Source organism: Diuraphis noxia, unplaced genomic scaffold, assembly GCF_037042655.1.
Source record: "Diuraphis noxia isolate RWA-SAM2 unplaced genomic scaffold, SU_Dnox_SAM2 contig0001, whole genome shotgun sequence".
Lineage (NCBI taxonomy): Eukaryota > Metazoa > Arthropoda > Insecta > Hemiptera > Aphididae > Diuraphis > Diuraphis noxia.
Genome location: NW_028301711.1, coordinates 87,520,095 through 87,544,377, shown reverse-complemented (window position 1 = coordinate 87,544,377; position 24,283 = coordinate 87,520,095). Strand labels below are relative to the sequence as shown.

The 24,283-nt window shown below is 32.1% G+C and overlaps 2 protein-coding genes and 1 long non-coding RNA gene across 3 annotated transcripts; 1 reads left to right on the top strand and 2 right to left on the bottom strand.

Annotated features, from left to right (window-relative positions):
- Positions 1 to 17: 17 nt before the first annotated feature.
- LOC107164009 (uncharacterized) lies at positions 18 to 4,577 on the bottom strand. Its single transcript, XM_015511670.2, has 2 exons — positions 4,083 to 4,577; positions 18 to 444 (listed from the first exon to the last, which is right to left on the bottom strand). Exons 1-2 carry the CDS (start codon positions 4,363 to 4,365, stop codon positions 269 to 271), a joined length of 459 nt encoding a protein of 152 aa, XP_015367156.1. The 5' UTR covers positions 4,366 to 4,577; the 3' UTR covers positions 18 to 268.
- On the top strand, positions 3,252 to 20,941 carry LOC149062337 (uncharacterized). The gene is made up of 3 exons (XR_016189536.1): positions 3,252 to 3,499; positions 3,589 to 3,667; positions 20,074 to 20,941. It is a non-coding gene; the product is annotated as an uncharacterized LOC149062337 (long non-coding RNA).
- Positions 17,589 to 23,692, bottom strand: LOC107163997 (very-long-chain 3-oxoacyl-CoA reductase-like). The gene is made up of 6 exons (XM_089216492.1): positions 23,234 to 23,692; positions 21,760 to 21,806; positions 21,587 to 21,662; positions 20,215 to 20,690; positions 18,903 to 19,295; positions 17,589 to 18,145 (listed from the first exon to the last, which is right to left on the bottom strand). Exons 1-6 carry the CDS (start codon positions 23,481 to 23,483, stop codon positions 17,966 to 17,968), a joined length of 1,422 nt encoding a protein of 473 aa, XP_089072618.1. The 5' UTR covers positions 23,484 to 23,692; the 3' UTR covers positions 17,589 to 17,965.
- Between the last annotated feature and the right edge of the window lie 591 nt (positions 23,693 to 24,283).

Here is a 24,283-nt window from a genome sequence, read left to right as displayed (position 1 = left end):
AATATTATGTGAAAGAGATAAAACATTTTTTTTTTTTTTTTTTTTTTTCATTATTTTCGGTCAGTTAAATATTATATTATAAAATGTGAAATATAATAGCTGGAACTTGCTGAAATGAACACGCCACTACAAGAATGCACACACAATTAGTGTGTCGTGTCGTAGTTATAAGACTTAACACACTTATTGTTTGAGTTAATAACTACTGTAACTAATTTAACTAAACTACTGAAAATGTCTTTTTCGCGAGATAATGAATTATTGTTAGTTAGTCGACGAGCGAGTTACGCGCCGAAACCACCGCCACCGGACTGTCATCATCGGCCGCATTATCCAGTACACGGCCGACCTTTTCGGAGTTGCTGCTTTTGCTGAAGCTGTTGTTACTGTCACTCACCTGACGAGCGTACTCCTTGCCAATGCCGTCAGTGGCGCCAGTGACCACTGAAATTATATGAATACATTTTATTATAACATCATTTTTATAGGTGGGCTTGGGAGGACAACAGGAAAAGTAAGTAAAAAAGAACAACAAGAAATATGGGGAATGGCAATACATTGAGCTGGATGAAAAAGAAAATTGTTGCCAGTTTGTATTTAGTGGTCGTTGACAGAGTATATATAGTTGAATAATAGTTCAAAATATTTAACTTTCACAGAAACCTACCTATAGGTACATTGTACATTCGTTATTAAAATATTTTCAAAATTTATCAATACGCAATAAGTTCATTCATTCATTGTATACATGAAAAAGTTTTAATGGTTAACGTAAAATACGTAATACATTATCATAGTTCACTTTAAATAATATAAATATTTTCAATCCGTTAAAAACTATGGCCCGATCAAGAATGTTCCGTGAGAAATTAATTTTGGTGTGGGTGTATATACGCGTACCTACGATATAATAAATATAAATATATTTTTGTTAATTATAAGGTTGCTAATGGTTGTACAATTTAGTATGGATGAATAAGATATTAGTAATTTGTTATAAGGTACCAATTTTAAAAATTGTTTCACCTTTACAAAGCTAAAAATCCGGAAAAAATATTATGATTGAATATAATTTTATTCTTGTAAGATTAAGATAGGGTAAATCCATTGGTAGTTTTGAACATATTATGACTATCCAAGTATAAAACGATGAATTAAACACAAATTTTGAATCATATAGCTGAGTTGATGTTTTTAACGAGCAAGTAGCAACGAAGTGCACGGGGATCAGCTAGTATAATATATATATATATATATATATATATATATATATATATATATATATATATATATATAAATTATATAACGAGGGTATGCGCAATGTGATTTTGAAAACGCGATTCGAGGAATGTATTTAATGTAATAACAACAAAAGTAAATTTTGAAACTGCCAAAAATTTCATTAAATTGATTAAAATAATATGAAAAATAAGAGTTTCTCATTTTCGTATTAGTTCTGAAAATAACGGATAATTGTAATATCGACGTTATAAAAATATGTATATAAATATAGGTCATTTGACATCATAAAAACAATATGATCGTTGTAAAAACATAAAGGATACTGGAAAAATAAATAATTAATATTATAAACGAAATTACGATATTTTTTTTGTCTTAAGAATTTTTTCTACTTTACATACAAACAAAATAATTTTAAAACATATTTAAGAAGTATATTATTAATATTTAAAAACTACAATTTAAAATATTTTTTTTTTTTTTTTACTCGGATTGATGTGTTTGAAACAAACATTTATATTGATATTCAGAAAACAAAATGTCTCTAAACAAAACACAATATTATAAATTTACATATTTCATACTTAAATCCGTGATTTTGACTCACGTATACAACATTTTTTGTAGATTAATACATACGATTCGTATGTTAAAGCCTTTAGTAAAATATCGCATATAAGCCATCACGGAATATTTCCGAGCAGAGAAATCTTAGTATTTTATATGTGTTTGTAACTGAAAATATTATGATATTGTATTGTAGCTTTTAGGCAGTGCAAGTATACCATAAGTGAATAATACGATAATATTATATAGGTAGTTTATACCAAAGCGGAATGTAGCTTTACATAATATACCTACCTACTATCACGCAATGTACATCAAGACAGATCCGAATTTTAGTATATTTCATTGAGCATGTAACCCCCAGCGTGTAGGTACGCAATATTATCATGATAATGTAATAAAATAAAATTGACTTGATAATGATGAAAGTATACTATTATAATGGCCTGGTCGCATGAACGATTTATTGATTTAATGGTACAATACTATTTAATAGACAAATCGTGGGCCACTAAATCAAGGATGTGGGGCCATTAGCTGTCTCCGCTGCTCCGTTAAATACGTTTAGTGAGTGACGAGTATTTATTCAAGCAGGCATTAATAATGATTTTACTTTGAATAGGACCGTCGACCAAAGTTGTATAGAATACAAACAATATATAAACAATTATAACGATTTACTGTTAGCTATATCCTATGCAGTACTTTACGGATGTACACTATAATTTGTCGAATTGAGATTTATCCCGTTCAACATAATTTATATTGGTATATCACTCGTTATTTCTTGAAAGACTGTCGCCAAAGCCGCTGAAATTGAGAGCCGCACAAGCAACGTGATCTGAACACCACTACGCGGTTATTAAATTATATGTTAAATTTTTTATCTTTTATATTTTTACTCTCCACCTTCTCATTACGTTCATTCCGAACTGTGTGTTTGTATAACAATCGTTTGCTATCGCTTGATATTGGTTATCATTAATTTTCACTTGGTTATTTTATCATTGATTTATTATAGATCTTTATGTATATGTTATATATTTTGTACTGTATTGATACTGCGCAGGCAGTGTGTTGGTAGGGATTACGGTATTTCGTTCGTTTAATAAAAAATATGATAAAATGATTATTTCTAAAGCAAGACCGCGCGAGCAATATATTTGTTTTTATTTAAAAATAAAAAAAACCACGACCCCGATATTGTTATCATAATAGTCATGACCATACGATGCATAAATTGTGATAATTAATTTAGTAATAATATACCTATACAATACTGCGCAATCGTCACTATACTTGCGATAATAACTTATTCGTTAGGTTTAGTGTTTTGGTGGGGATTATTTCCATAAAAATTAATCCACCGTAAATCAGCTGAATAATAACGGCGAAACAAAATTTGTGCCGATAACGCTAATATAGTGAACGACACGAAGCACATTATTTAACACACCGTAAAAGCGGATTATATTCTTTTAAAATGTTTATGTGATTATTCATGTTTCGTTGGGCATCAGTCCGCATATAAATGTTAATAAATAAATCAGCGATGTGAATATTGCTATAGAAATTATCTATATAGTAACGATATTATTTATTATTGTTGATAAATGTGTCAAAATCGGACGGCAACAATAATATTATTGTAATTATTATTATAAGCATTTATGTGGTGTTTACGGCATAGGTACAATAATTATTGTTCGCTAACCAATTGCTGCCCACCGAATCGTACGATATTATATTATAATATTATTAATATGTTACTTGCTTCAGAGGCGGCTGATGTTTGCACCGATCAAATCCCTCCGGTTCACCCGACCACCTGTTATTGCGGTTAGCGAAAATCTGTTGTGTAAGTATAACGTAGTTTTTGCACGTATTCGTATACATTATTATTATTTCTTACGCGTTAAAACCGAAAGCAAACATAATTTGTACCATCCAATGGCGCAAACATCCTGAGTAAATAATGAATAAACAACTTTTGCGATCTTAATAGTCTCTCAAATGGAATCAAACAAATCAAATACATAATATAGGTATATAACGAGAAATAAAGTCGAATTCTGTGCGTTTGAATGTCGACCGAATTCCGATTTTACTACCTATATGAGATAACATTTTCGGGAAACGCCATTAAATCCAGGGAGGTGTCAAAGTGTCCGATTCGGGGAAATGTGATGGACTATGATTAACGGACAATAAGTCGAGATCACCGCGATTTTGACGGTAATAAACTCATAACAATAAAAACATCGTGCACTCACCAGCCCATTGGCCTGTCGACCGGAAATCGAACTCGTCGGTACTGCAGTGATCGTCGAACAGACTCCTCTTGACCACGTACTGCTGGTAGGCCGCGTAGACCAGTGACGAGGCGGCCACCGTGCACACAGTGGCCGCTGCAAATACGCTGAGCATGAACTGCGGCCATCCCTCTTTGTTTCCCACGTAAATCGAGCTGATCAAGATCCAGGCGACGGCGCCGACCAGACAGGCGACGCCCGTGGTGGCCGCGCTCGCTTGCTTAGGCTGTATCCGCGACGCCATGTCCAAATAAATTGTTACACGCGGCGTGTATCACGTAAAAAATACCGCGGCGGCGAAAGACGACCGGTTGCGCGCACTCGTTCGGTTCGCAATGACGCGTTACGGCGATTACAACGATCGATCGGTCACTCGCGTCGCTATTTTGTGGCCGTCGATCACGGCGCTTAAACGTGCAGCAACGATGCCAATAATAATAAGTACAATATCATCGCGCACAACGTTTTATATGACCGCGGCCGCGATAAAAAAAAACGTGATTTACGGTCGGCGATTACGCTGAGTCGCGTGCACAATAATATATTTAAACGTTTTCTATGGTATTTGCCATACCTGCGGCGCACATACGAAATCGAATCGATTATCACCACCAAAGACCGTCAGTTATCGATTATATCGTAAAATCGGACGACGGCGGCGGTTGGCGTGAGAGAACGGAAACAACCCAGCGAGGTCGCCGTAGGTTGTCTGCTCGATTGCCGGCGACACCACCTGTAGAACCGTCTATGCAGGTTATCGGAACGAGCCAGACGACGGCGACCCAGCTGGCGGAAGTGCGGCGACAGATGAGGCCTGAACGTACACTTTTTATTTTCAAGCCATGCCGCCGTTTTCGATGCGACGGTACTGTTTCTTAATTATTATTATGATTATCACTATTATCATAATCATTGTTATTTTATATTATGAGGTTAGGTTAGGTAATAATATTATTATTATACCGCTGTCGTTGGCAACGGTGGTGTTACGGACCGGCTACTGTGGAAACACGGCCGTCGGTGCTCGAGAAACGGATTTCCGCCTCAGTACCAAATGTCCTCTCGGAAGGCGCACGGGCAGTGTGGCGTCTTGGATGATTCTAAGTAGTAGTCTTTAATCGGCTGGCTCTCGCAATCGGAACTGAAGTCGGATTCGTCGTCGGAGTCGTACGGGTAGTGTTTGGTCTCCTTCCTTAACATCCAAAACATATACACGAGCAGCAGACCCAACACGAACAGGTAAAACGAGGAAAACGGTAGTACCGTGCCGCCGACGACAATGTCCGGTAACGTCGGATCCGTCGACCGCGTAGAGTAATCGAGGGGCGGAATTTTGATGAGTCGAGAACGAACGGGAGAAGAAAAATAGGACCTTCGGTCCAAACGAGAGGAAAAAAAAAAATTTCGAACCACGAAAAACGCCAAGTGCAGAAGATTGGGCAAGCTTCAGGGACAACTCATGAGCAGTCGAACTACTATGAATCACGCGCGATCGTGCCCGTTGCGTTTGACGAAGTGATCCTAACTCATATTCTTGTGGTCGGTATGGTCGTTGTCGTCGCTGGTCTCGCTGACGTCTTGTGCGCACGCGACAAACGCACAACGCACACGCATTCGAAGCAACACACACCAACACTCATCTACACACCAACACGCACGATAATATGCGCACACCTACCCGTCCTCCTCGGTTCGTGTTAGTAACCACTCGCCATAACCTCGGTGGTAGGTGGTACCTACGCCGAACGTTCGGCAGAAACGGGATTTTCGATCATGATTATTATTATTATTATTATTATTATTACCTACTCGTGTTTTCCCAATGTTCTACACCTCTATTATGTTTAATATGCTTTTTGCGGTAAACAATGCACGAACGGCCGCAAAATAAATTTCAATCTCTCACTAAATAATTAATAATTTTCATTGAAAATTATTGATTTTAAAATATCTTCTATATTAGGTATATTATCTTTTTTTTTGTATAAATTAAGCAAAGAGTTTTAAATATTATTATAGTGATGAAATAAACTGTATTCGTTGGATAAGTAGAATCGTCGATATTTAAAAAACCGTCAAAGAGTAATTGTACATGATATAGAGGAAATATTTTAATTCTTAAGTACCATTCTATTTCCATGCCAAATTTTAACAATTTTAAACATCTCATACTTTCCTCTAAATTTTTAATACAAATACTTTTTTATTTGATAATAGATCAATTCTTTGAGTATATAGTATAAATACTAGATACAATGAAAATGGAATCAGATGACTGTTGAGCATTAATTGTCTTATAATATTTTATGCGCTTGTAAGGCGAAGACATCGCGTTCTCTTAAGTTAAATTATATTGATACAATATTTATCAAAAAATAAATACTTACAATTCACCCCTATCATGAAGATTAACATAAGTTATTTATATTATTTTCTAGTTGTTGGGGTGGCAGGGGGGTTACACTGAAGGAGGGCGGAGCTCTATACTATTTTTTTCATTGGAAAGGAAAAACGGTACGTTCTGTTTGATCAATATCAATATAATTATAAAATAATATATCATTCATGTTCCGCTCAGAATCTAAAATTGCTAACGATTTAGTAAATGAGAAAAACTTTTACCCTTTTAGGACGACATCTTAAAAACATTAAAAACCTATTTTTTATATTTTTATACATTTTTAACCTTCAGAAACTTAGTAAAACACACTAAAATTGTTATTTGCAATCACTGTATACAGAAATGCGTGCTATAAATAGCTAGTTTAATTCAAATAATTATAGAGGTTTGTAAAATAATTATCGTAGCTAGGAAGGGTGAGCACTAATTTTATAGTATTTCGGCATAAAAATTAGGTCACGTGGGACTTATTTAATCTCCAATCCATCCTTGAGTATCTTTATTTATACCTAACCTAGTATCTGGAATTTAACCAAAAACCTTTTTTTTAAAGCACGTTATTGTTTTGTTGTACTTTATATGTCTCATTTGGATCACTGTAAAGAGTGTAACGGATGTATTAAATTTGAAATCAATTATCTTATACCATATTGTATACAAAAAACGATTCTGAGCGAAGACGGACTGCATATTTGTTGTACATTTTTAAATTATCATTAATTAATTAAAAATAATATGATGCCTTAGATTTACCTTACCTTTAAACTTTATCATTTGTCAATTCACTCAAGTTTTATTTGTTTTGACAATAATAAAGTAAAATGGATTATTGTTAGCATACAATTGGCTATGTCGTATACAGTTTGTAAGATGTCGTGGTATCTTCTTAATCAAATTTATACTATTAAATACATTAGGCAACATCCTAATGAATATGGTCTATTGACGTGAAATATAAGCCAATGGTTTTAACAAAAGTTTGAGTGATTTTATATAGCGATATCAGAAAAGTTTAGAGAGTATTTTTAATCACGTTAAAAAAATACCGATCCTATCCTATAATACAGGTGGATTTCCCTCTCAGTTAAATTAGTGCTCAAAGCTAGGTACACCGATGCCGATTTTCCAGTAAAATGAAATACACTAAAACTAATGTAGAGCTAAATAGTATATGTTTGTTCATTATTTTCTTGGTCAGAGTCATCTATAATGGTATATCATGTTATCATATTATATCTAAAATATGTGTCATTTTGGAAAGTGTATTGATGGAAAATATTAAACCTATATTATGTTTAATATATTTATTCATATCTATAGACAAACAATAACATTATATTTCACGTGAACATAATATTGTATAGGTAACCATATCATAATATATCTATTTACCCAATAGGATCCGGGTGGCGACGTATATGCGAGACATCACGGCGTCAGTATAATATAACAGACAAATTCACCGGCGGAAAAATTATTATTATTATCATGTACGAGAGACCTCCGGTGTATCAAAATACAAAACTTAAAATGGCGAATGCACCGAAATGGCACCAAAAATCAGTACGCGTCCTATAATCCACGTCGACGATTAGTTATTATTTAGATTAGACAATGTCAACGATTATTATTATTATTGTTTGACAGCTTTATTTCATGCAATACGTAGTCATCATGTATTTTGTAACGTGACATTACGTCTAGTTGAACGGGTTTAATCGACAGCGACAGCAGTTTGTGTGTAGATTCATGAAGGCATATAATACCTATAAATATATAGCTTATATTTTATGGAGGTACCCTGTACCTCCGTATAGTTAATGTCATCATCATATTATACATGTATGGGCATGATGACTTTGGCGCCCGTCGGTCGTGCATGCAGGTTGATGGCAACCATAGTGTCAGACTTGACCGTCGCGTTTAATCTGTTCGAGTTTAAGTTTACTGGGCTGTAAAAACGAGACATGCCGAGTAATAATAAGTATCTGTCATAATATTATGCGGTATACACGAGAACAACCCGAAAAAAGTTTAATCGAACATCGTCACGCTTAGGTGTAATAATAATATTTTAAGTATACCGCGGCCATGGTAGGTACCACTGCGTTTTTTATTTCGTATGTGACATAAAGCGTTCGATCGCTCGTGTATAATTTCGTTTGACGGACGGTCGTCCGATTAGTCCATTGACTTTTGATATTTGCACGATTCTCGGTTTAATTTTTTGTACGTTTTAAAGATACTGTAGTAATCTACTGTGTACAGTTTTTATTATGCTATCGCTAATCGCTTCACTAAAGAACCACCCTGCAGTCCTCCTATCGAAAATTGTTAAATTGTGCGCGTTCGCATAAAAGTTGTCTCTGTGCTCTCGTGTGTCCCGCATCATATTATTGTACGATGCTGTCTGTTCATTACATTGAGGCGCCACCAATACCATCTCTATGCTACTATAATATACATTTATAAAAGTTTCAACCGAGTGGATAAGCAATAAGCATAATATAATCTTTCTGTGCTTACGCATTTTATGTCTGATATTTTATTAATTTAATATATCGACTTCGATGATACATTATCTAGGACAAACATCGTCGACTCTCCTCCCGTACTGTAATATTATTGTCTAAAAATAAATAAAATAAAATATACTATAACATGCGTGATGTGTAGTGGGTACATACAATACACGTAACACCGTTATCACGATTATAATATTTGATATTTTATTGAAATAAAAAATTATTTATTAAAATTATTTTTTACACATATTGTAACTATCGATTGGTAGGTACGCTGTTGTTAACACTCAGGGTGCTTTATATCGTACTGTATATATTATAATCGTAAGTGGTGAAATAGTTTATATCATATAGTAATAGAGTATATATTATCACAATTAAAGCAGTGTCAAAAGTACCATATAGCAGACGTACGCCCACGACGAGTATATTAGTGCGTCGGGCGGATTTTAGGGGTGTGAAAGGCGGATGAGGGCCGGACGAGAGAAAAAAGCTCGCCGCCCACGTCACCGCCCGCGCCCCTCCGCCGCGAACGATTTCCAATAGGGGCTGTTAAATGTTAATATAGTCACGATTAATGCTAAACATCAATATATATATCAAACAATGGATCCATTCAAATATTACGATTGTTAATATATATTTACGGGAATTATGTTCGATCATATATTTACAAAAACCTTGTTAACATTTTATAAAGTTAATTTTTTAAAGTAAAAACTTAAAATCAAATTTTTCAACAAATGCAAATTAAAATCGTAATTTTATAATATGATGTTATTAAGTTAACATTGTGTATTTCTTTTTGAAATATATTCTACGATGTTTATATTTTAATTTCAATATTATTTTTAATCATGAATTTATGACAATGTAGTTCATAATAATATGTACCTGTAATTGGATATATGAGAATATATTATTATAATATAATATTTTAACCATACCTTTTAATTAAGAATATTTTCGATTTTCTTTAAAATAATTTCGAAAACTATTAAGACACAAAATATTTGGAAAACTTTACCAATTAAAATATGTTTATTTACAATGGCAACGTAACATAAACTTCAGTTGGGGTTTGGCAAAGGGAAACAAAATTATACAGAATCAAGAGGTGTTCTATTAAAACTTTTAAAAAGACACTAACGTCACAGTGAATGCCTCCGAATATCACCGGTAAGTACAGATGACGTTTTATCTCGCATCACACACTACCTCTCTAAAAAGGTTTTTGGAGCATAATCTAATTTGTAACTAAATAAAACGTTGTGTTAATAATCTGTTTTGAAATAATGTTATTATACGGTAAAACAGATTATGCAAAGACATTATGTCACTTGGCCTCTTATCAACTGGAACACACACAAAATTAAATTGTTTTATATTCTGATGGAATGATTTTTAATTTGACTATAAAATAATGTCAAAATTAGGAAAATCTAAGTTTTTTCAATGGAAATCTAACAAAATTTGGTGTACGCGGGAATACTATTTATGCAACACACTAGCATGCTATTATGACAATATGTATAGTGTATTTAATTGCAATTAAAAATACCATTATTTTCTAGAAATCATATTATATGTGTGTACTTTATAAATCAATTTTTTATTTCTTAACATAGAACATTCCACTTTTACCAGCCTTATCACTTGCTATGCGAAATGTTAAAATATTATGACTATAAAATAAATAAACTATTTATATCACGAACCTTTTTCTCGTCATATTATTATATTGTACTTAGGTAATCACTTATAAGTTATAATATCATTGACAAAAATTAGTTCAAGTTGAATCAACCTCTTTCATAAACTTTTTTTCAAATAGGAATTTAGGTACAAATACATATGATAAACAATGATATATGTCATTGAATTAAAATTTAACACATATCATTCAATAAATATATGCAATGATGAGATACATTCAAATCAGCTATTAACATAAGCGAATTCCGCCATTTTTTTAAACATGCACATTACTTTATAAATTATTGTGTTTTGTAATTGATTTTTATTGACCAGTTAATACAATTTAACTTTTGTTTTTAATGTAGATAAATACATTTTAATATTATTAAGTATCATCATTTTTTGATCTGTTTTTGAATTGATTATGTTTGGTATTTTTTTTTGTTCGGTTTGATTTGTTTTTATTTCTAATTCATTTTAATAATTTACTTACCAATGGACCCAGTATATATTTCACAGTTTTGGTTTATTTTTCAAATTAATATTTTACACAATTTTACAACAAAGTAAGTTATAAAAATCATATCGCTATATCGGATTTAATTTTTGATGGGTCAAAATATATAAAAATGTTTATCTGATTTATTATTTTTTTCATAGCTAATATTAATAATATCTAACATATTATATTGTATATTATGTAAACAACAATAAAATAAAATCACTTATTCGCCTAAAATGAATTGCGTTTTAATCCTAAATATTCTTAAATACACTTTTGATTGTCAACATCAAATTCGGAGCGATTTTTTTTTTAATGAAAAATAAAATCATAAGACGCTAAAAGCTAAATATTACACGTAATATTGTCGATCACATCCAATTCCCGTCGAATAAATATTTGGTTTACTACACTTATATTTGATTATAATAATATTATATAGGTCATAAGCATTTTAAAGTTTATAAGATCCGTTTGGACTGCTAGGATTGAATGACGAATGAAGTACAATAATATAAAAATCTCATCTTCGTTCAATATTGTCTCCGTCCGACTAAACGTTATTACTTACGCGCATTGCTGTTATAAAATATATTATGTTGACTCTTTCGTATTATTATATTTGTTCAGTATATTGGATGTATATTGATACATTAAAATCGTCTGAGTTTTTAAAAAGTATAAAAACCTGTGTCATCAATTTAAATGAAAAGTTTATTAAAGGTTTTAGAACTAAAAGCAGTAAAATAAGTTTAAAAAATAATAATCGTATACTTCAATATTAATTATTATATAGCATATTGGCACCTTCTACGTGTACTACTACTGAGTATATATTATTATACTCAATACTACTATACCTACTATAAATCCTTGAATCTTTTACACATTACGTGTGTAATAGGTATATTATCATCGTATATATATTGAATATGGCATAATATTTTGGATAACTAAGCGAATGATAGTACAGCATATATCGTATATATTATCATCTGACTCTAACCTGTAGGGAATAAGTTCGATGGGTTTTAATATTGAAATCATGAGTTGAACTGTTGTGTCAGTACAAGGTATAACATATAGTTTAGATGAACCATTTTTAATTATCAGATATTAGAGTTAATGAATTTAAATATTCTTATGGGTTGACGGTGGTAGCATTTTTTTTTTTTATTTAAAAATATTTTAATTTAATGTGGGAACTTTATAATATTATTCAAAATTTTATTTTTTTATAAAAAACAAATCTAATTTCCTTGACAAACATACAATTTTTATTTAGTCTATGAAGGAAATAATACCTTTTTATGAGCGTTAAAAGTTAAAAATTTAACAAAACTTCTTAAATGAACAAAAATTGAAAATGATTTATTTGTTAAATACTTTTAATACTTTAGCCTAAGGGCCATATGTATAGATTTTATTTTTAGTTGTGAAATAACTTAATAAGTTTTCTTTGCCGTCGGAAACTCGGAAACCGTATGTTATTCATGTGAGGTCATAGTTTTTCAGTAGTGTTTTGATATTTGAGAAATTCCATGTAAACTACGTATAGGTAAGTACAAAGAACTTTATAACTAACTACTAATTTAATTCAAAGAGCTTTCTGTATCTAACTTTCTATGTTTTATTATTTTGTTGTATTTTTGTTGTACTTCTTTTGTTTTATTTTATAAAAAAATTAAGTTAAATCAAACTTCTATTGGTAATAATCTAAAGTTAATTAATTGATTTCACTATAATTCACATTTGATATGCATAATATGATATATCATAAATTCATAAAGGTGCAAACCAAATTTCAAGAACAATTAAATCTTATTTCAATTATTGCTGGAACACGAACTTAATTTTACATACGCATATTTTGTAAGTTGGTATTATTAATTAAAACCTTGTAGCTATTAAATTCCTATATCATCATAAGTTATATCGTATATTTCTATCGAAATTTATTGAGGAACAACATTGTCAAACGTTGTTAATTTAATTATCTACCAATAAGACATAGGTATATATGTTTCTGTAGATTGGGTCATATTAATTGTTGCCATAAAATGTTGACATATATAATAAACTTGGTATACAGTACACATTTAAACACAGGTATTGTCTAAAAAGTATAAATTGCGTGTCATAATATAGCAATATAGCTAGTTTCAAATAACAAGACACATAGGTACAATACATTAGTGTCACAGGTTGTGAGATACAATATAATACACAATACACTACAGTATGTAAAGATTATGTTACAAGTCAATATGCCATTGTAATGTAATACCATTTTTTAATGATTTATAATTGTTATGAAAGCAGTATAATAGTAACTTTTAAATACAAAAAATACCTAGTTATACGTCCGATTACAACATTTATTATCTTTCTTTTTCAGACTTTATTCATTTCTATTTTATCAGTATTTCTTATTTCATACAAAGTTTTTTTTTTAAACCACCCATTTCAATGATTACTCTAAGTACGGATCATCAATTATATACATTTTACATAAAATGCCTGTCAAACAAGCTTATAATATTATTACTATCTTATTTTGAACATTTTTTGGTGATTAAAAGGTTTTTGGAGTATGGATATAAAATTAGTTTATGGACAAATGGTTTGATTATTATAGGTATATATATATATATAATATTTAATATTTATTTACCTAATTAATAAATCATTTATACTAATTATAATTAATCTTCGTTCAATAGATTTTTGATTTCGGATTTCGGGTACTTACTTATAAGTAAATATTTTGATGATTTGAAATTATTGTTATTCGTACGGGCGTACGCGCAATGACTACGGTTCTTCGATTACACCCTCGACGACGACTTATTCAAATTGCAAAATATGTTCCCCTAAAAACGCACGCACGTTCGCATGCAATTCGCGTTTTATCGTACTCCTCCTCGCATAACTCTCCCATCTATAAAATATATTATAAAAAAAAAAAAATAATAATAATACATTTCTCTCCTAATCTTTATCCGTTGTCACCACACGCGCACGCCGACAACCATAATCACCGAATGCGCGAGCGTCTGCAACTTTGCCAAACAATAAATTCGGTGAACATTAAATTAATATAATATTTACACTATGCGACGATGGTACAAACAAACTACAAAGTAACAAGCGTTTGTCGGTCGTCAGTACTTGTAGTTCAAATATTTTAATATTATAAACGAATGAGCATAATATATACAAACCGCTTGTATGTTTTGCTCACGTACGACAACAGACTCGTCAAGTAGTTTTCGACTAATATTTTTTTATTCATGCATCATCGACGGAAATCGGGATGTTTACGCAAAGTTTTCTAACTTACCCAAAAAACGATTGACTAATGATTTTTATATTTCCCTATTCAAATGCTGTCCATAAAAAAGTGTTCGAAACAATTTATCCCATGGTAAAATGTTGACTGATAGAAAATATATGTCTCGTTTTTATAACTGCTGACGTGAACGGTAACCGTCAATTATTTATTTTATAATTTATAAAAATATTTAAAAACTAAAATTTGCTATCGATTGCCTTGTTGAAGAATTACACAACTCATAAAATATTGGAGCTTTTAAAAAAAATATATTGTTATATGTTACGTTATATTGTGATCTGTAATAATTGTTATATTTTTTAGGTTAACTTCTCCTAATCATTGTTTTACCAAGGTATATAATTCTGTACTATATACGAGCAACATAATATTATGTGGGAAATAAAACAATAATATTAGAAATATTTTTTTAGATTTAAAATTGTTTTATTGCATGATCTATAGACATGTTTCACAGCAGAGAACAGAAATCTCCTATTGGGGAATCCTTAAGTATTTTTAAAATATAAATTATTATTACTATACGAAACTTTACGACTTTATAATATTACATTTTACAATATTGCCATTTAATGAATTGGCTAGAATTGATTTTTATTTATGGCTTATTTTAAACATTTGAATGCTTTTATGGTTTTAAGTATTCCCACATTCAGGTGATTGAACGAGAAAATTGAAAAAGATATCAGAATCATTTTTATATTATATATATATAATTAATTTTAAATTAAATAAATATTTTTATTACTTTTAAATTAAAAAAAAATACACTCGTACAAGTAACAAATATTATTTATTTTCGTTTGACTGTTATCTGTTTTTTTATGTAATTTAGACTGTAATATAATATTATTATTGTTCGTAGAATGTTATTATTTTAATAATACAACTTGAGACGAAAAATTTGAAATTTGAAACATATTATGACATTTTAATCATAATTATTATTGAATATTTTTTATAACTCATACCAAGTATAATAAATATAAATTTATTTTGAATTATTTTTATTTTAAGATTAAATTAAAATAACTCTCTGTAACAGTTTCCATTGGATGAATTCACATATTTAATTTATTAGGATAAAGAGTTAAAATTAGTATTAATATATAGAATATTTTTAAAAAAGGATAAGGAATAATTGTTAACAAATAATGCAACAGCTGAAACAATGAATTTAGCGGAGTCTTAATTATTCAGTAATTCAGGAATTTTAGAATTCAGTTGTTATTTATTTTGCGAGAGAATGTATAGTATTTTGATTTTATGATGATGATTATTGCTTTTAATCGCCAGTTAGATTCTAAAATGAAATACCACAATCCATATACGTATTTTAATAAATTCTGAGAGCAAATTAAATAAATATTTACCGAAAAATATTGGTATTAAAATTCCGTGTATTAGTATTACCCATATAAATATATAATATCTTAAAATATACTTATGACCCATGAGTATTAACTACGATAAAATTATTACCAAATAATAACTAACAGCTTAAAAAAAAAATTATGAGAATAATTTAGCATAGTAAATGCAATAGTATATTATAATAATATAAATCTACAATTTGTAAAAATAAAATAATATTATTAATTGACGTATGAGATTGATAGCGATTGACTGACTTATGATAGTTTGTAATTAAGTAAAAGCAAAAATATAAAATATAGTCATTTAGAGCTAAATATTGGTGTATAATAAATAATTTAACCGAAATACAAATTACTTAATTTATTAATTTATTTACATATTGTTGTAATAATAAGCCTCAAATTTTAAAGTATATAATATACCTACTGAAATTTTAAACTGACTAAAAACTGAGTGATTCAATTGTCAAGGAAAACAAAAATGAACATAAAATCCATACTTTTTGTCTTAATCAATTGTTGGTCTCATCATACAATAGCAATACAACACACCTACGCAATCACAATATCTTATAATAGGTATAATGTGTAATAATTATTCATTACTTTTCTTTTTTGAACACTTAATTATTTTTGATTAGGAGTTACCCCTTAATTATAATTAGTATGCAAACTATATTGCAGTAGTATATACTGCAGTTGTATTTTCTGATGAAATCGACGCGTAGCAGATAAAAAAATGAAATAACCTCTATTTAGAGGTGAATACTTGAACAGAACTTCCGTTATGGTTAATTTATTAGTATAATTATTATTCACGTTGCTTATAATATTATAATTATATAACCACACACACACAGACAGGTATAATATAGATATTAGTTAGCGCAGACATATTAATAAGTTCAACGTTGGAGGTAGTTAGCGAATTCATAAGCATGCGTATTGAGGGTCAGGGGTCTATTTTGTACGCCGTACAGACGACCTTTGTATTGGAAAACTGAAATTTCTTAATGGCGTTGTGTCGACGCTATATTGGCGTCATATGGAAAATTATAACCGTACAAAAGATGTTTGTTAGGAGTACACAACAGACCACAGGACAGTTCTTGACATATTGGACCCTAGGTTAGATACCTGTATTTTATCCATTGGTAACAGTTAAAATTCCAATTTTAATCAAATATGTGCGAACAAAATCAATTATGTAATTATTTCATAATATACATATATTATGTTCATACACACCTACAATTTATTTGCGGTACTTGCCTTGTTAGGGAAGAGTCCAGATACAGAAGAGGTGCCAAAAATACTGAATTCAGTACGCTGAACAACACTGGTTCTTCAACTATCAAATTGTGTATTATACTGCAGACTGCAGTGCACATTAATCCCAATAACTTCCATGTCGACAAGTTATTATTATATCAACTATTGTTACATATTTGGCTGCAGTGTATGAGTAAATAAGATTATCACATAACATATTGTGTATATCAATCACAACACCGATAAAAATAAAAAATATGGAACTTAGAGCTATTTTTTTATGATTTAACTCCGGGATCGCGTTTCCATAGGTAATAGGAGTATAAAATATTGTCAAATGAAAATATACGCTTATACGTTTATTTATCTACAATAGCGCATTTATATAAATACAACCATCATGTGTCATACGAAAACAATTTAATGAGTATAATAACTATTGTATAAATAAATACTTCAACGATACACATCAATATTATACACTATTATTTATCTATCGATATTTATCGAGTGGATTGGTCTAGGTTACGTGTTCCACGGAAATGTAATGTTATCATAAATTTTGATCTTTAAAATACTCTTTTAAAGTTTTAAAACGTACTATTATACTACGTTTGATATCGCGTAGATGTAAGTACGCGGACGGTGCATTATATAAATTCGATCCACCGTACCTACCATTCGATACAGTTAGCTGTCTAGTGGTTGAAAGCTCCTAGTTGTGACTCCCAAACTCGTGGTTTTGGTTCTCGAACTCGGCGCTAGAAGTTTGTTTTTGCATTTTGGCCGAGTCCCGGATCACCATCCGGTTCCGCATACCACACATCATCCGGCTAGCGGCGTTAGACACATATTGTTCGCCAAACAGCCAACAGACTACGTTCACCACAATCAGCTATAATATTGTATTGTGTTACAATAAATTCATATACCTACCTTATATTATATTTTCTGGTATAATGTTTATATAGTTACAATGTCGTTACAGTTACATAATATTGTTGTCTTCTCTTAAATACGTAACATAGTAAATTTACTCTCAGCAGATCACGTTTAGTTTCGTTAATTTTAATATTAGAGTGAATCAACTATCATGAAAATTGATGATAAAAACATTATCTTTGTTCGAGGGGTTTTTACGGTAGTTACCAAGTTTTGTGTATACAGTGAAGTGTAAATTAAAAGTGCTTTCAACTCACTTAAAAACTGAATTAGGTAGATATCGTAGAAACCCCTCATATAAACATAAATAATGTTCTTACTATCAAGTTTCATAATCGCTCGATTAACTCTAGTTTTCAAAATAACGAAGGTTAGGTTGAGCGTAAATTAGGTAGGTAATTACTTTCGCACGGTCGAAAAATATGAAAATTACTACAAAATTCCTGAAAAACTATTTTTAGTAGTAATTAAAAAAAAAAAAAGTTGAGTATATAAATCCATAGTTTTTTTTTTTTTTTTTGGGAGCGTGTAAGTTAGACATTGGGTATTTAGTTTATATTCAATTTTACCATTTCGTAGTAATAATATTTTTTATATACCTAATAGAATAATCTATAGGCACTACCAATACGAAACAACTCACAAAACCTATCATATACTAAAGATGTTGGAATAAGGCAAAACATATTTATATCGTTATGATTCGTTACCATGAGCGTATGCGACGGATAACCGGTGGTCGTGACGCCGGGCTTTCCGGCTGACAGCGGTGACGACGGCGAATCGACCACGGCGCTGACCACTTTCGCTAGCCATCCGGATCCGTGGGTCTTTCCGCCCTTGTTTCGGTCCGTCCACTCGAGCCTCTGCACTGCCCGGCCACACGCGCAGTGACAGTCCAACGCCCGGAGCGAGTGGCTGGCGTACGACCGCGGTACCGGCGCGTACGTCCAGCTCGTGTCGCCGTTGGACGTCGCTCGGATCCGACTCATCTTGGTGGACACGAACCCGGGCGTGAGGCACCGAACTGCGATCTGGTGCATCGGCAACTCATTATGATCGTACTCGGTCGCCAGCTCCACCGAAAATTTTTCCATAAACGCCTGTGCACAAACAAAAAATGGCCTCGATAGATGATAATAATTATGTGTGTATCCTATCTTATCCGAGATATTTAAAGTTTCGAGAGTAAGGTATAGAGGTTGATTATTGTATAGTTTCTGGGGCGTAGTGTGAAGAAAGAGTGGAGCGATTTCGTTTGGTATATAATTTCAGGCCCCAATGTCCCATTCTGTGTACCATGAGGCTATAGTAGGTCAAGATGGGTTTGCATAAAAGAGGCAGCTATGTCTGGGTCAGAGTGGCATACAAGTAGTGCTTTGTTGTCTGCAAAGTGCATCTTACGGGACACCAGCTTCTATTTTAGAAATATCTGAAAAAGTTGTTCCTGAGCGCACAGAGAAGTGGCGATCACTAAGATATGATTTTATAAGCAGACACAAGTATGAAGAGATAATTGCTTTAACTTTGTGGAGGAGCCCTTGGTGCCAAACTCGATAAAATGCTTGTTCGACGTCCTATCGTAAAATATACATCATATAAAGGAATTTGTTTTAAATTACACAAATGGTTTGTCCATGAAGTGTTATGACAATAAGAGGAACGCACTAAAGTTAATAATTTGGGTAATTATATAACAATTATGCATGATAATATGTTATAAACTTTTTTTAGTTTATGTCTTGACGTGTTGTTATAGGTAGGTACTCTTAACATGAGTAATAGTTTAATATGATTAATACGTAGGAATACGACAATATTATTAACAATTTTTTTGTCTGTTTTTTTTTTTTTTTTTTACAGTGTCGTAAAACGAGTTAGTCTACTAATCTTCTTGAACATGATTAAGCGGCCAACGATTGGTCCTTCAAATTTATTTTACTAAGCCGTTGAATGTATCAATTGGTTTATGCCACTTGGTATAGTAAATGTAACAATTTATATTATAATAAATCGTTGTACCTTGGTGGCGCCGTAGACGCTGAGCAGCGGACACGGGAGCTTAGCCGAGACTGACGATACGTTTATGACGACGCCACCGCCTCCGCGTTTAGGAGACGTGTACTCCGTGTCATCCAGCAGTTTCTCTCGGTAGTCTTTTTCCGGATCGTCGCCATTGTGGCCGTCATCGCTGACCATATCGTCGATGATCATCAGTGGCATGACTATGCGGCACATGGCTATGGTCGCCAGAGCATTGCACTCAACCACGTCACGGCACGGATCTGCAGGCGCGTCAGTACAGCAGGGCGCCAGGTCAAGCAGCCGTTCGGGCCGTGTGTAACTCACGCCCGCGTTATTCACCAGCAACCGCACGTCCAAACTGGCGAGTCCGCGACGTACCTCGTCATAAGTTGTCGACAGCGAGACGGTACCACTGGACGACGTGAAGTCTGCTACGATGACCTTTGTCTTCACGCGACCTACGTGCCGTTCGTCTGCATCACACGCGGATAAAATAAAATATATACCTTTACCACACCACCACAAGATGGTGGGGACGCATTAAGGGAGTGGGAAATCATTATCCATCGCCATACGTCAACCAAGAGACATGATGGCCGATGGGCATTTTTATCGAAGCTGGTTGGTATCACATATTAATATAATATATCTTACTATTACTATAGATATCTCGTGTAATATAGTCGTATAGATATATTATAATAAATTAGGTATATATTTCAATTTTGTATATATATTATTGATTACATTTTACTTATCAAACAACTGTTTCGGTTTTGTAAGCATGCACGGTAAAACATGATTGATAATATTATGATCATAATACTACTGGTAATATAAAATTGACATCTTTAATAATAAAACAGGAGGCTGCTGATTTTAAGCAAAGTCAGACTATAGTAACAAGTTTATTTTATGATGTTATTATTTATGACTATTAAAGTAGGTAAATGATTTTACTACCTATAGTGTAGGTTGAATTTTTTTTTTTGTTCATGTGTAAAACATTGCATTTTAAAATGTAGTCATGTATAGACATTATAAACTATAATAATAAACTTTTATTATAGTTTCTGTATAGTAGGTACCGCAAATAATATTTATAAACTACAAAAAAAAATAACTAAAATCGCGTCATCTTTGTTTAAATATAGTTTCATCCCAATTTGAACTTCAAATGTAAAATTTAGCCAAGAATGAAAAACTCTATAAATGCTAATTAAATGTTTCAATACCTATTGATTCATTGCTGCATCACATAATTTTTACTTGGAAATAGGAGTGCACTATTGTAGACCTGCTATAGAATTCGAAATAGTTTATACAATAATAATAACATTATCACAATACATTTATTTATTATACGTACCGATCTTCTGTGCTACAGCTAGCAACTTGTGTAAGTTTCGACTGACCAGCGCCACATTCATTCCCCGGTCGGCCAACTAGTTTGTTATGCGTACAACACGTATATAAAAAAATAAAATATTTAAAATTGCTATTTACCTACTCGGTTTATATTTTACTGAAATGATCATTTACCTGCATCGCGAACTCTTTTCCAATTCCATCGGTGCAACCAGTCACCACTATACAGCGTCGAAAGGATTGTCGTCGTTGAACGTAATTATTAGTTTTGCATCGTATCGGCCGAACAATATTCGCACATAATGAAACAGACAGACATTATTAGAGAGATGTAGTCATAATTTTTTTAGTAAGTATACGCTCAAATGTGCTCGATATGTACGTAAACGTGGGGCGAAGCCTAGTACACACCCCTCAGTGTGTACTACGTTATTATTGTATCTATCTCTATTCTCTACAGCATACAATCATACTTCAAGAAATATATTAATGTACAATATACATTTAAATTTTTTATTATTACCTAATCTATATGTTACCCATGACTCATTATATATTATATAATAGTTGATGATTAAGTAATTTCCAATATTAAGTTTTAAATTTTTAATCAAATAGAATTTTTAAGTTTCAATCACATAATTATTAATTTATTAACTAATTAATAAAAATCAAGAACCTGGATTATAGAAAAATATCAAAAATATCGAATAAAATAGATCTTATTTTCTTCAAAATCTCTATCAAAGCCACTGTTCAATTTAAAAGCATTACCGCAAACATTCACGTATACCCGCGTGGTCGCGCGTATTGTGTGTTATTCTATAAGTATATATTATGCACTAACAGAGAAATAGAGAATACCTAGTGTGTATAGGCCCCACTACACCACTACAACAGACATATCAACCGACGAACCGACAACGAAAAATTACGTCGCGCGAGAATGCGTGTCAAATGCGCGGTGATAACGAAGTAGTAAAGCACTTTAGAGCAAATCACGTATGACGTGTTCATAAAATATCTAGACCATTATCCTTCACTGTCAATTATTTTCAAAATTTTCAAAACATTAAATGTTACCTCTAATTTGAATAGATATGATACCCATGATCTATCATATCTGGCAAAAAATATTGTTCTGTATATTATTTGTATGTACACAGGTAAGCAAACATCAAATACGAAATAAAATAATATTAAAAACCAATCGGATAAAATGTATAGTCAAGAAGTACTCGTTTTTATAATACAATGTAGAAGGAAGAACTATAATAACTTCAGATTACCATACATTTTTTTTAATATTACGTTTATATACATCATCATATAAAACTCATCTGCATAATTATTAACCTATTAGAATAATATCAGGATGCAGATAAAATATCTATTGTTGTAATTTTATACGTAAACCAAATTAAATAAATAATTTTAATATTAAATTTAGAGGAGACACGAAAACAAATATGCGAGAAAAAATGGAAAGTATACCACCTATATAGCTTTATTTTTTTTATTTTGAGAGTGATAGTATAATTTTGAATTCTGCCAAGAAATGTGAAAAATTGACACGGTATAGTCCTCCTTATATCGGTCTCAGCAAATGCGTCGATCGTATAATAGCTTTGGCGCGCGCCACACTTACCCGCCCAGCTTCCGGCCATCCCGTCAAAGTTGACGCCACCGCAGCACCGACAAGTGGGTGGGGCACGTCTTTGCTTGGGCCCGACGTCGCCGTGGCCAGAGAACAGGGCGTACCGGCACCAGCACAGGGCCCGTCGGCCCTGCCAGCACGTCCACGGCACCAGTAAACGGCGGACGACCACGGCCGTGCCCACGCAATACACGGTTGCGTTGGCCAACCACCACAGCCAGCACCAACACGATGAATCCATCGCACACGACTTTGCTGTTGTCGTCGTTGTCGTTGCTGTAGTTACCGGCACTTGTCGCCGAAGACGATAAAACGGCGACGGTTGTATACGTCTCGAAAACGACCTGTAACCGACGAATACGATTGCGGTGCTTCAATAGTCAATACAGTCTTGCGGCGCGGCGGCTAAGAGACAGCGACCGATTAGAATTGCAAATGTTGTTGTTATCTACGGCGTGGAATACGATCGCGACATAAAAATATAATATTATGAATTATAATTTAACACCGTCGTTATGAGCAACGACAACAGCCGATATGACACGATAATTGTTTTTGTTGTAAAATATATTACAATAATAATAATATGTTAATTAGAATAAGGTACCTACTACTTATATCGTTAGTGTTGTTGTTGCAGGTTGACTAGGCAGTAGCGTATTTAGGAATTTTATAGGTTGGGAAGACATAAGTCACAAATATACCTCCACCCACCCTCTTATACAATTCTTACTTAATGTTAAAATGTTATAAATGTGTTTTTTCTTTTTGTTACATAATACTCACCTGTCATTTTTCTTTTTTTTTTTACTAGGTAGCGTTAAATCCTCGTGGTAACTGGACAATGGATCGTAGTTTTTATTTAAATTTTTTTTTTTTAAATTAAACTTTATTTATTTGAGTAGAGGTTAATGTTTATTACTTTTTATAGCATCTTTGTCGGGACTAAAGGAGTCTTCTGGAGGTGTCCTGGTACTTGTACGCCAGCTCCACAAAGACTAGAAAAAAAAATAGTAATCAGATAAATACCGATGTGTTCTA

Bases quoted from the DNA above. Each gene is read 5' to 3' on its own strand.
- LOC107164009 (XM_015511670.2), bottom strand. From the start codon at position 4,365: ATGGCGTCGCGGATACAGCCTAAGCAAGCGAGCGCGGCCACCACGGGC. The intron at 445-4,082 runs GTGAGTGCACGA...ATATAATTTCAG, and splicing joins GTCGACAGGCCAATGGGCTG to TGGTCACTGGCGCCACTGAC.
- LOC107163997 (XM_089216492.1), bottom strand. From the start codon at position 23,483: ATGGATTCATCGTGTTGGTGCTGGCTGTGGTGGTTGGCCAACGCAACC. The intron at 21,807-23,233 runs GTAAGTGTGGCG...GACGCTGTATAG, and splicing joins GATGGCCGGAAGCTGGGCGG to TGGTGACTGGTTGCACCGAT. The intron at 19,296-20,214 runs GTACAACGATTT...GTTTGTGCACAG, and splicing joins GCGTCTACGGCGCCACCAAG to GCGTTTATGGAAAAATTTTC.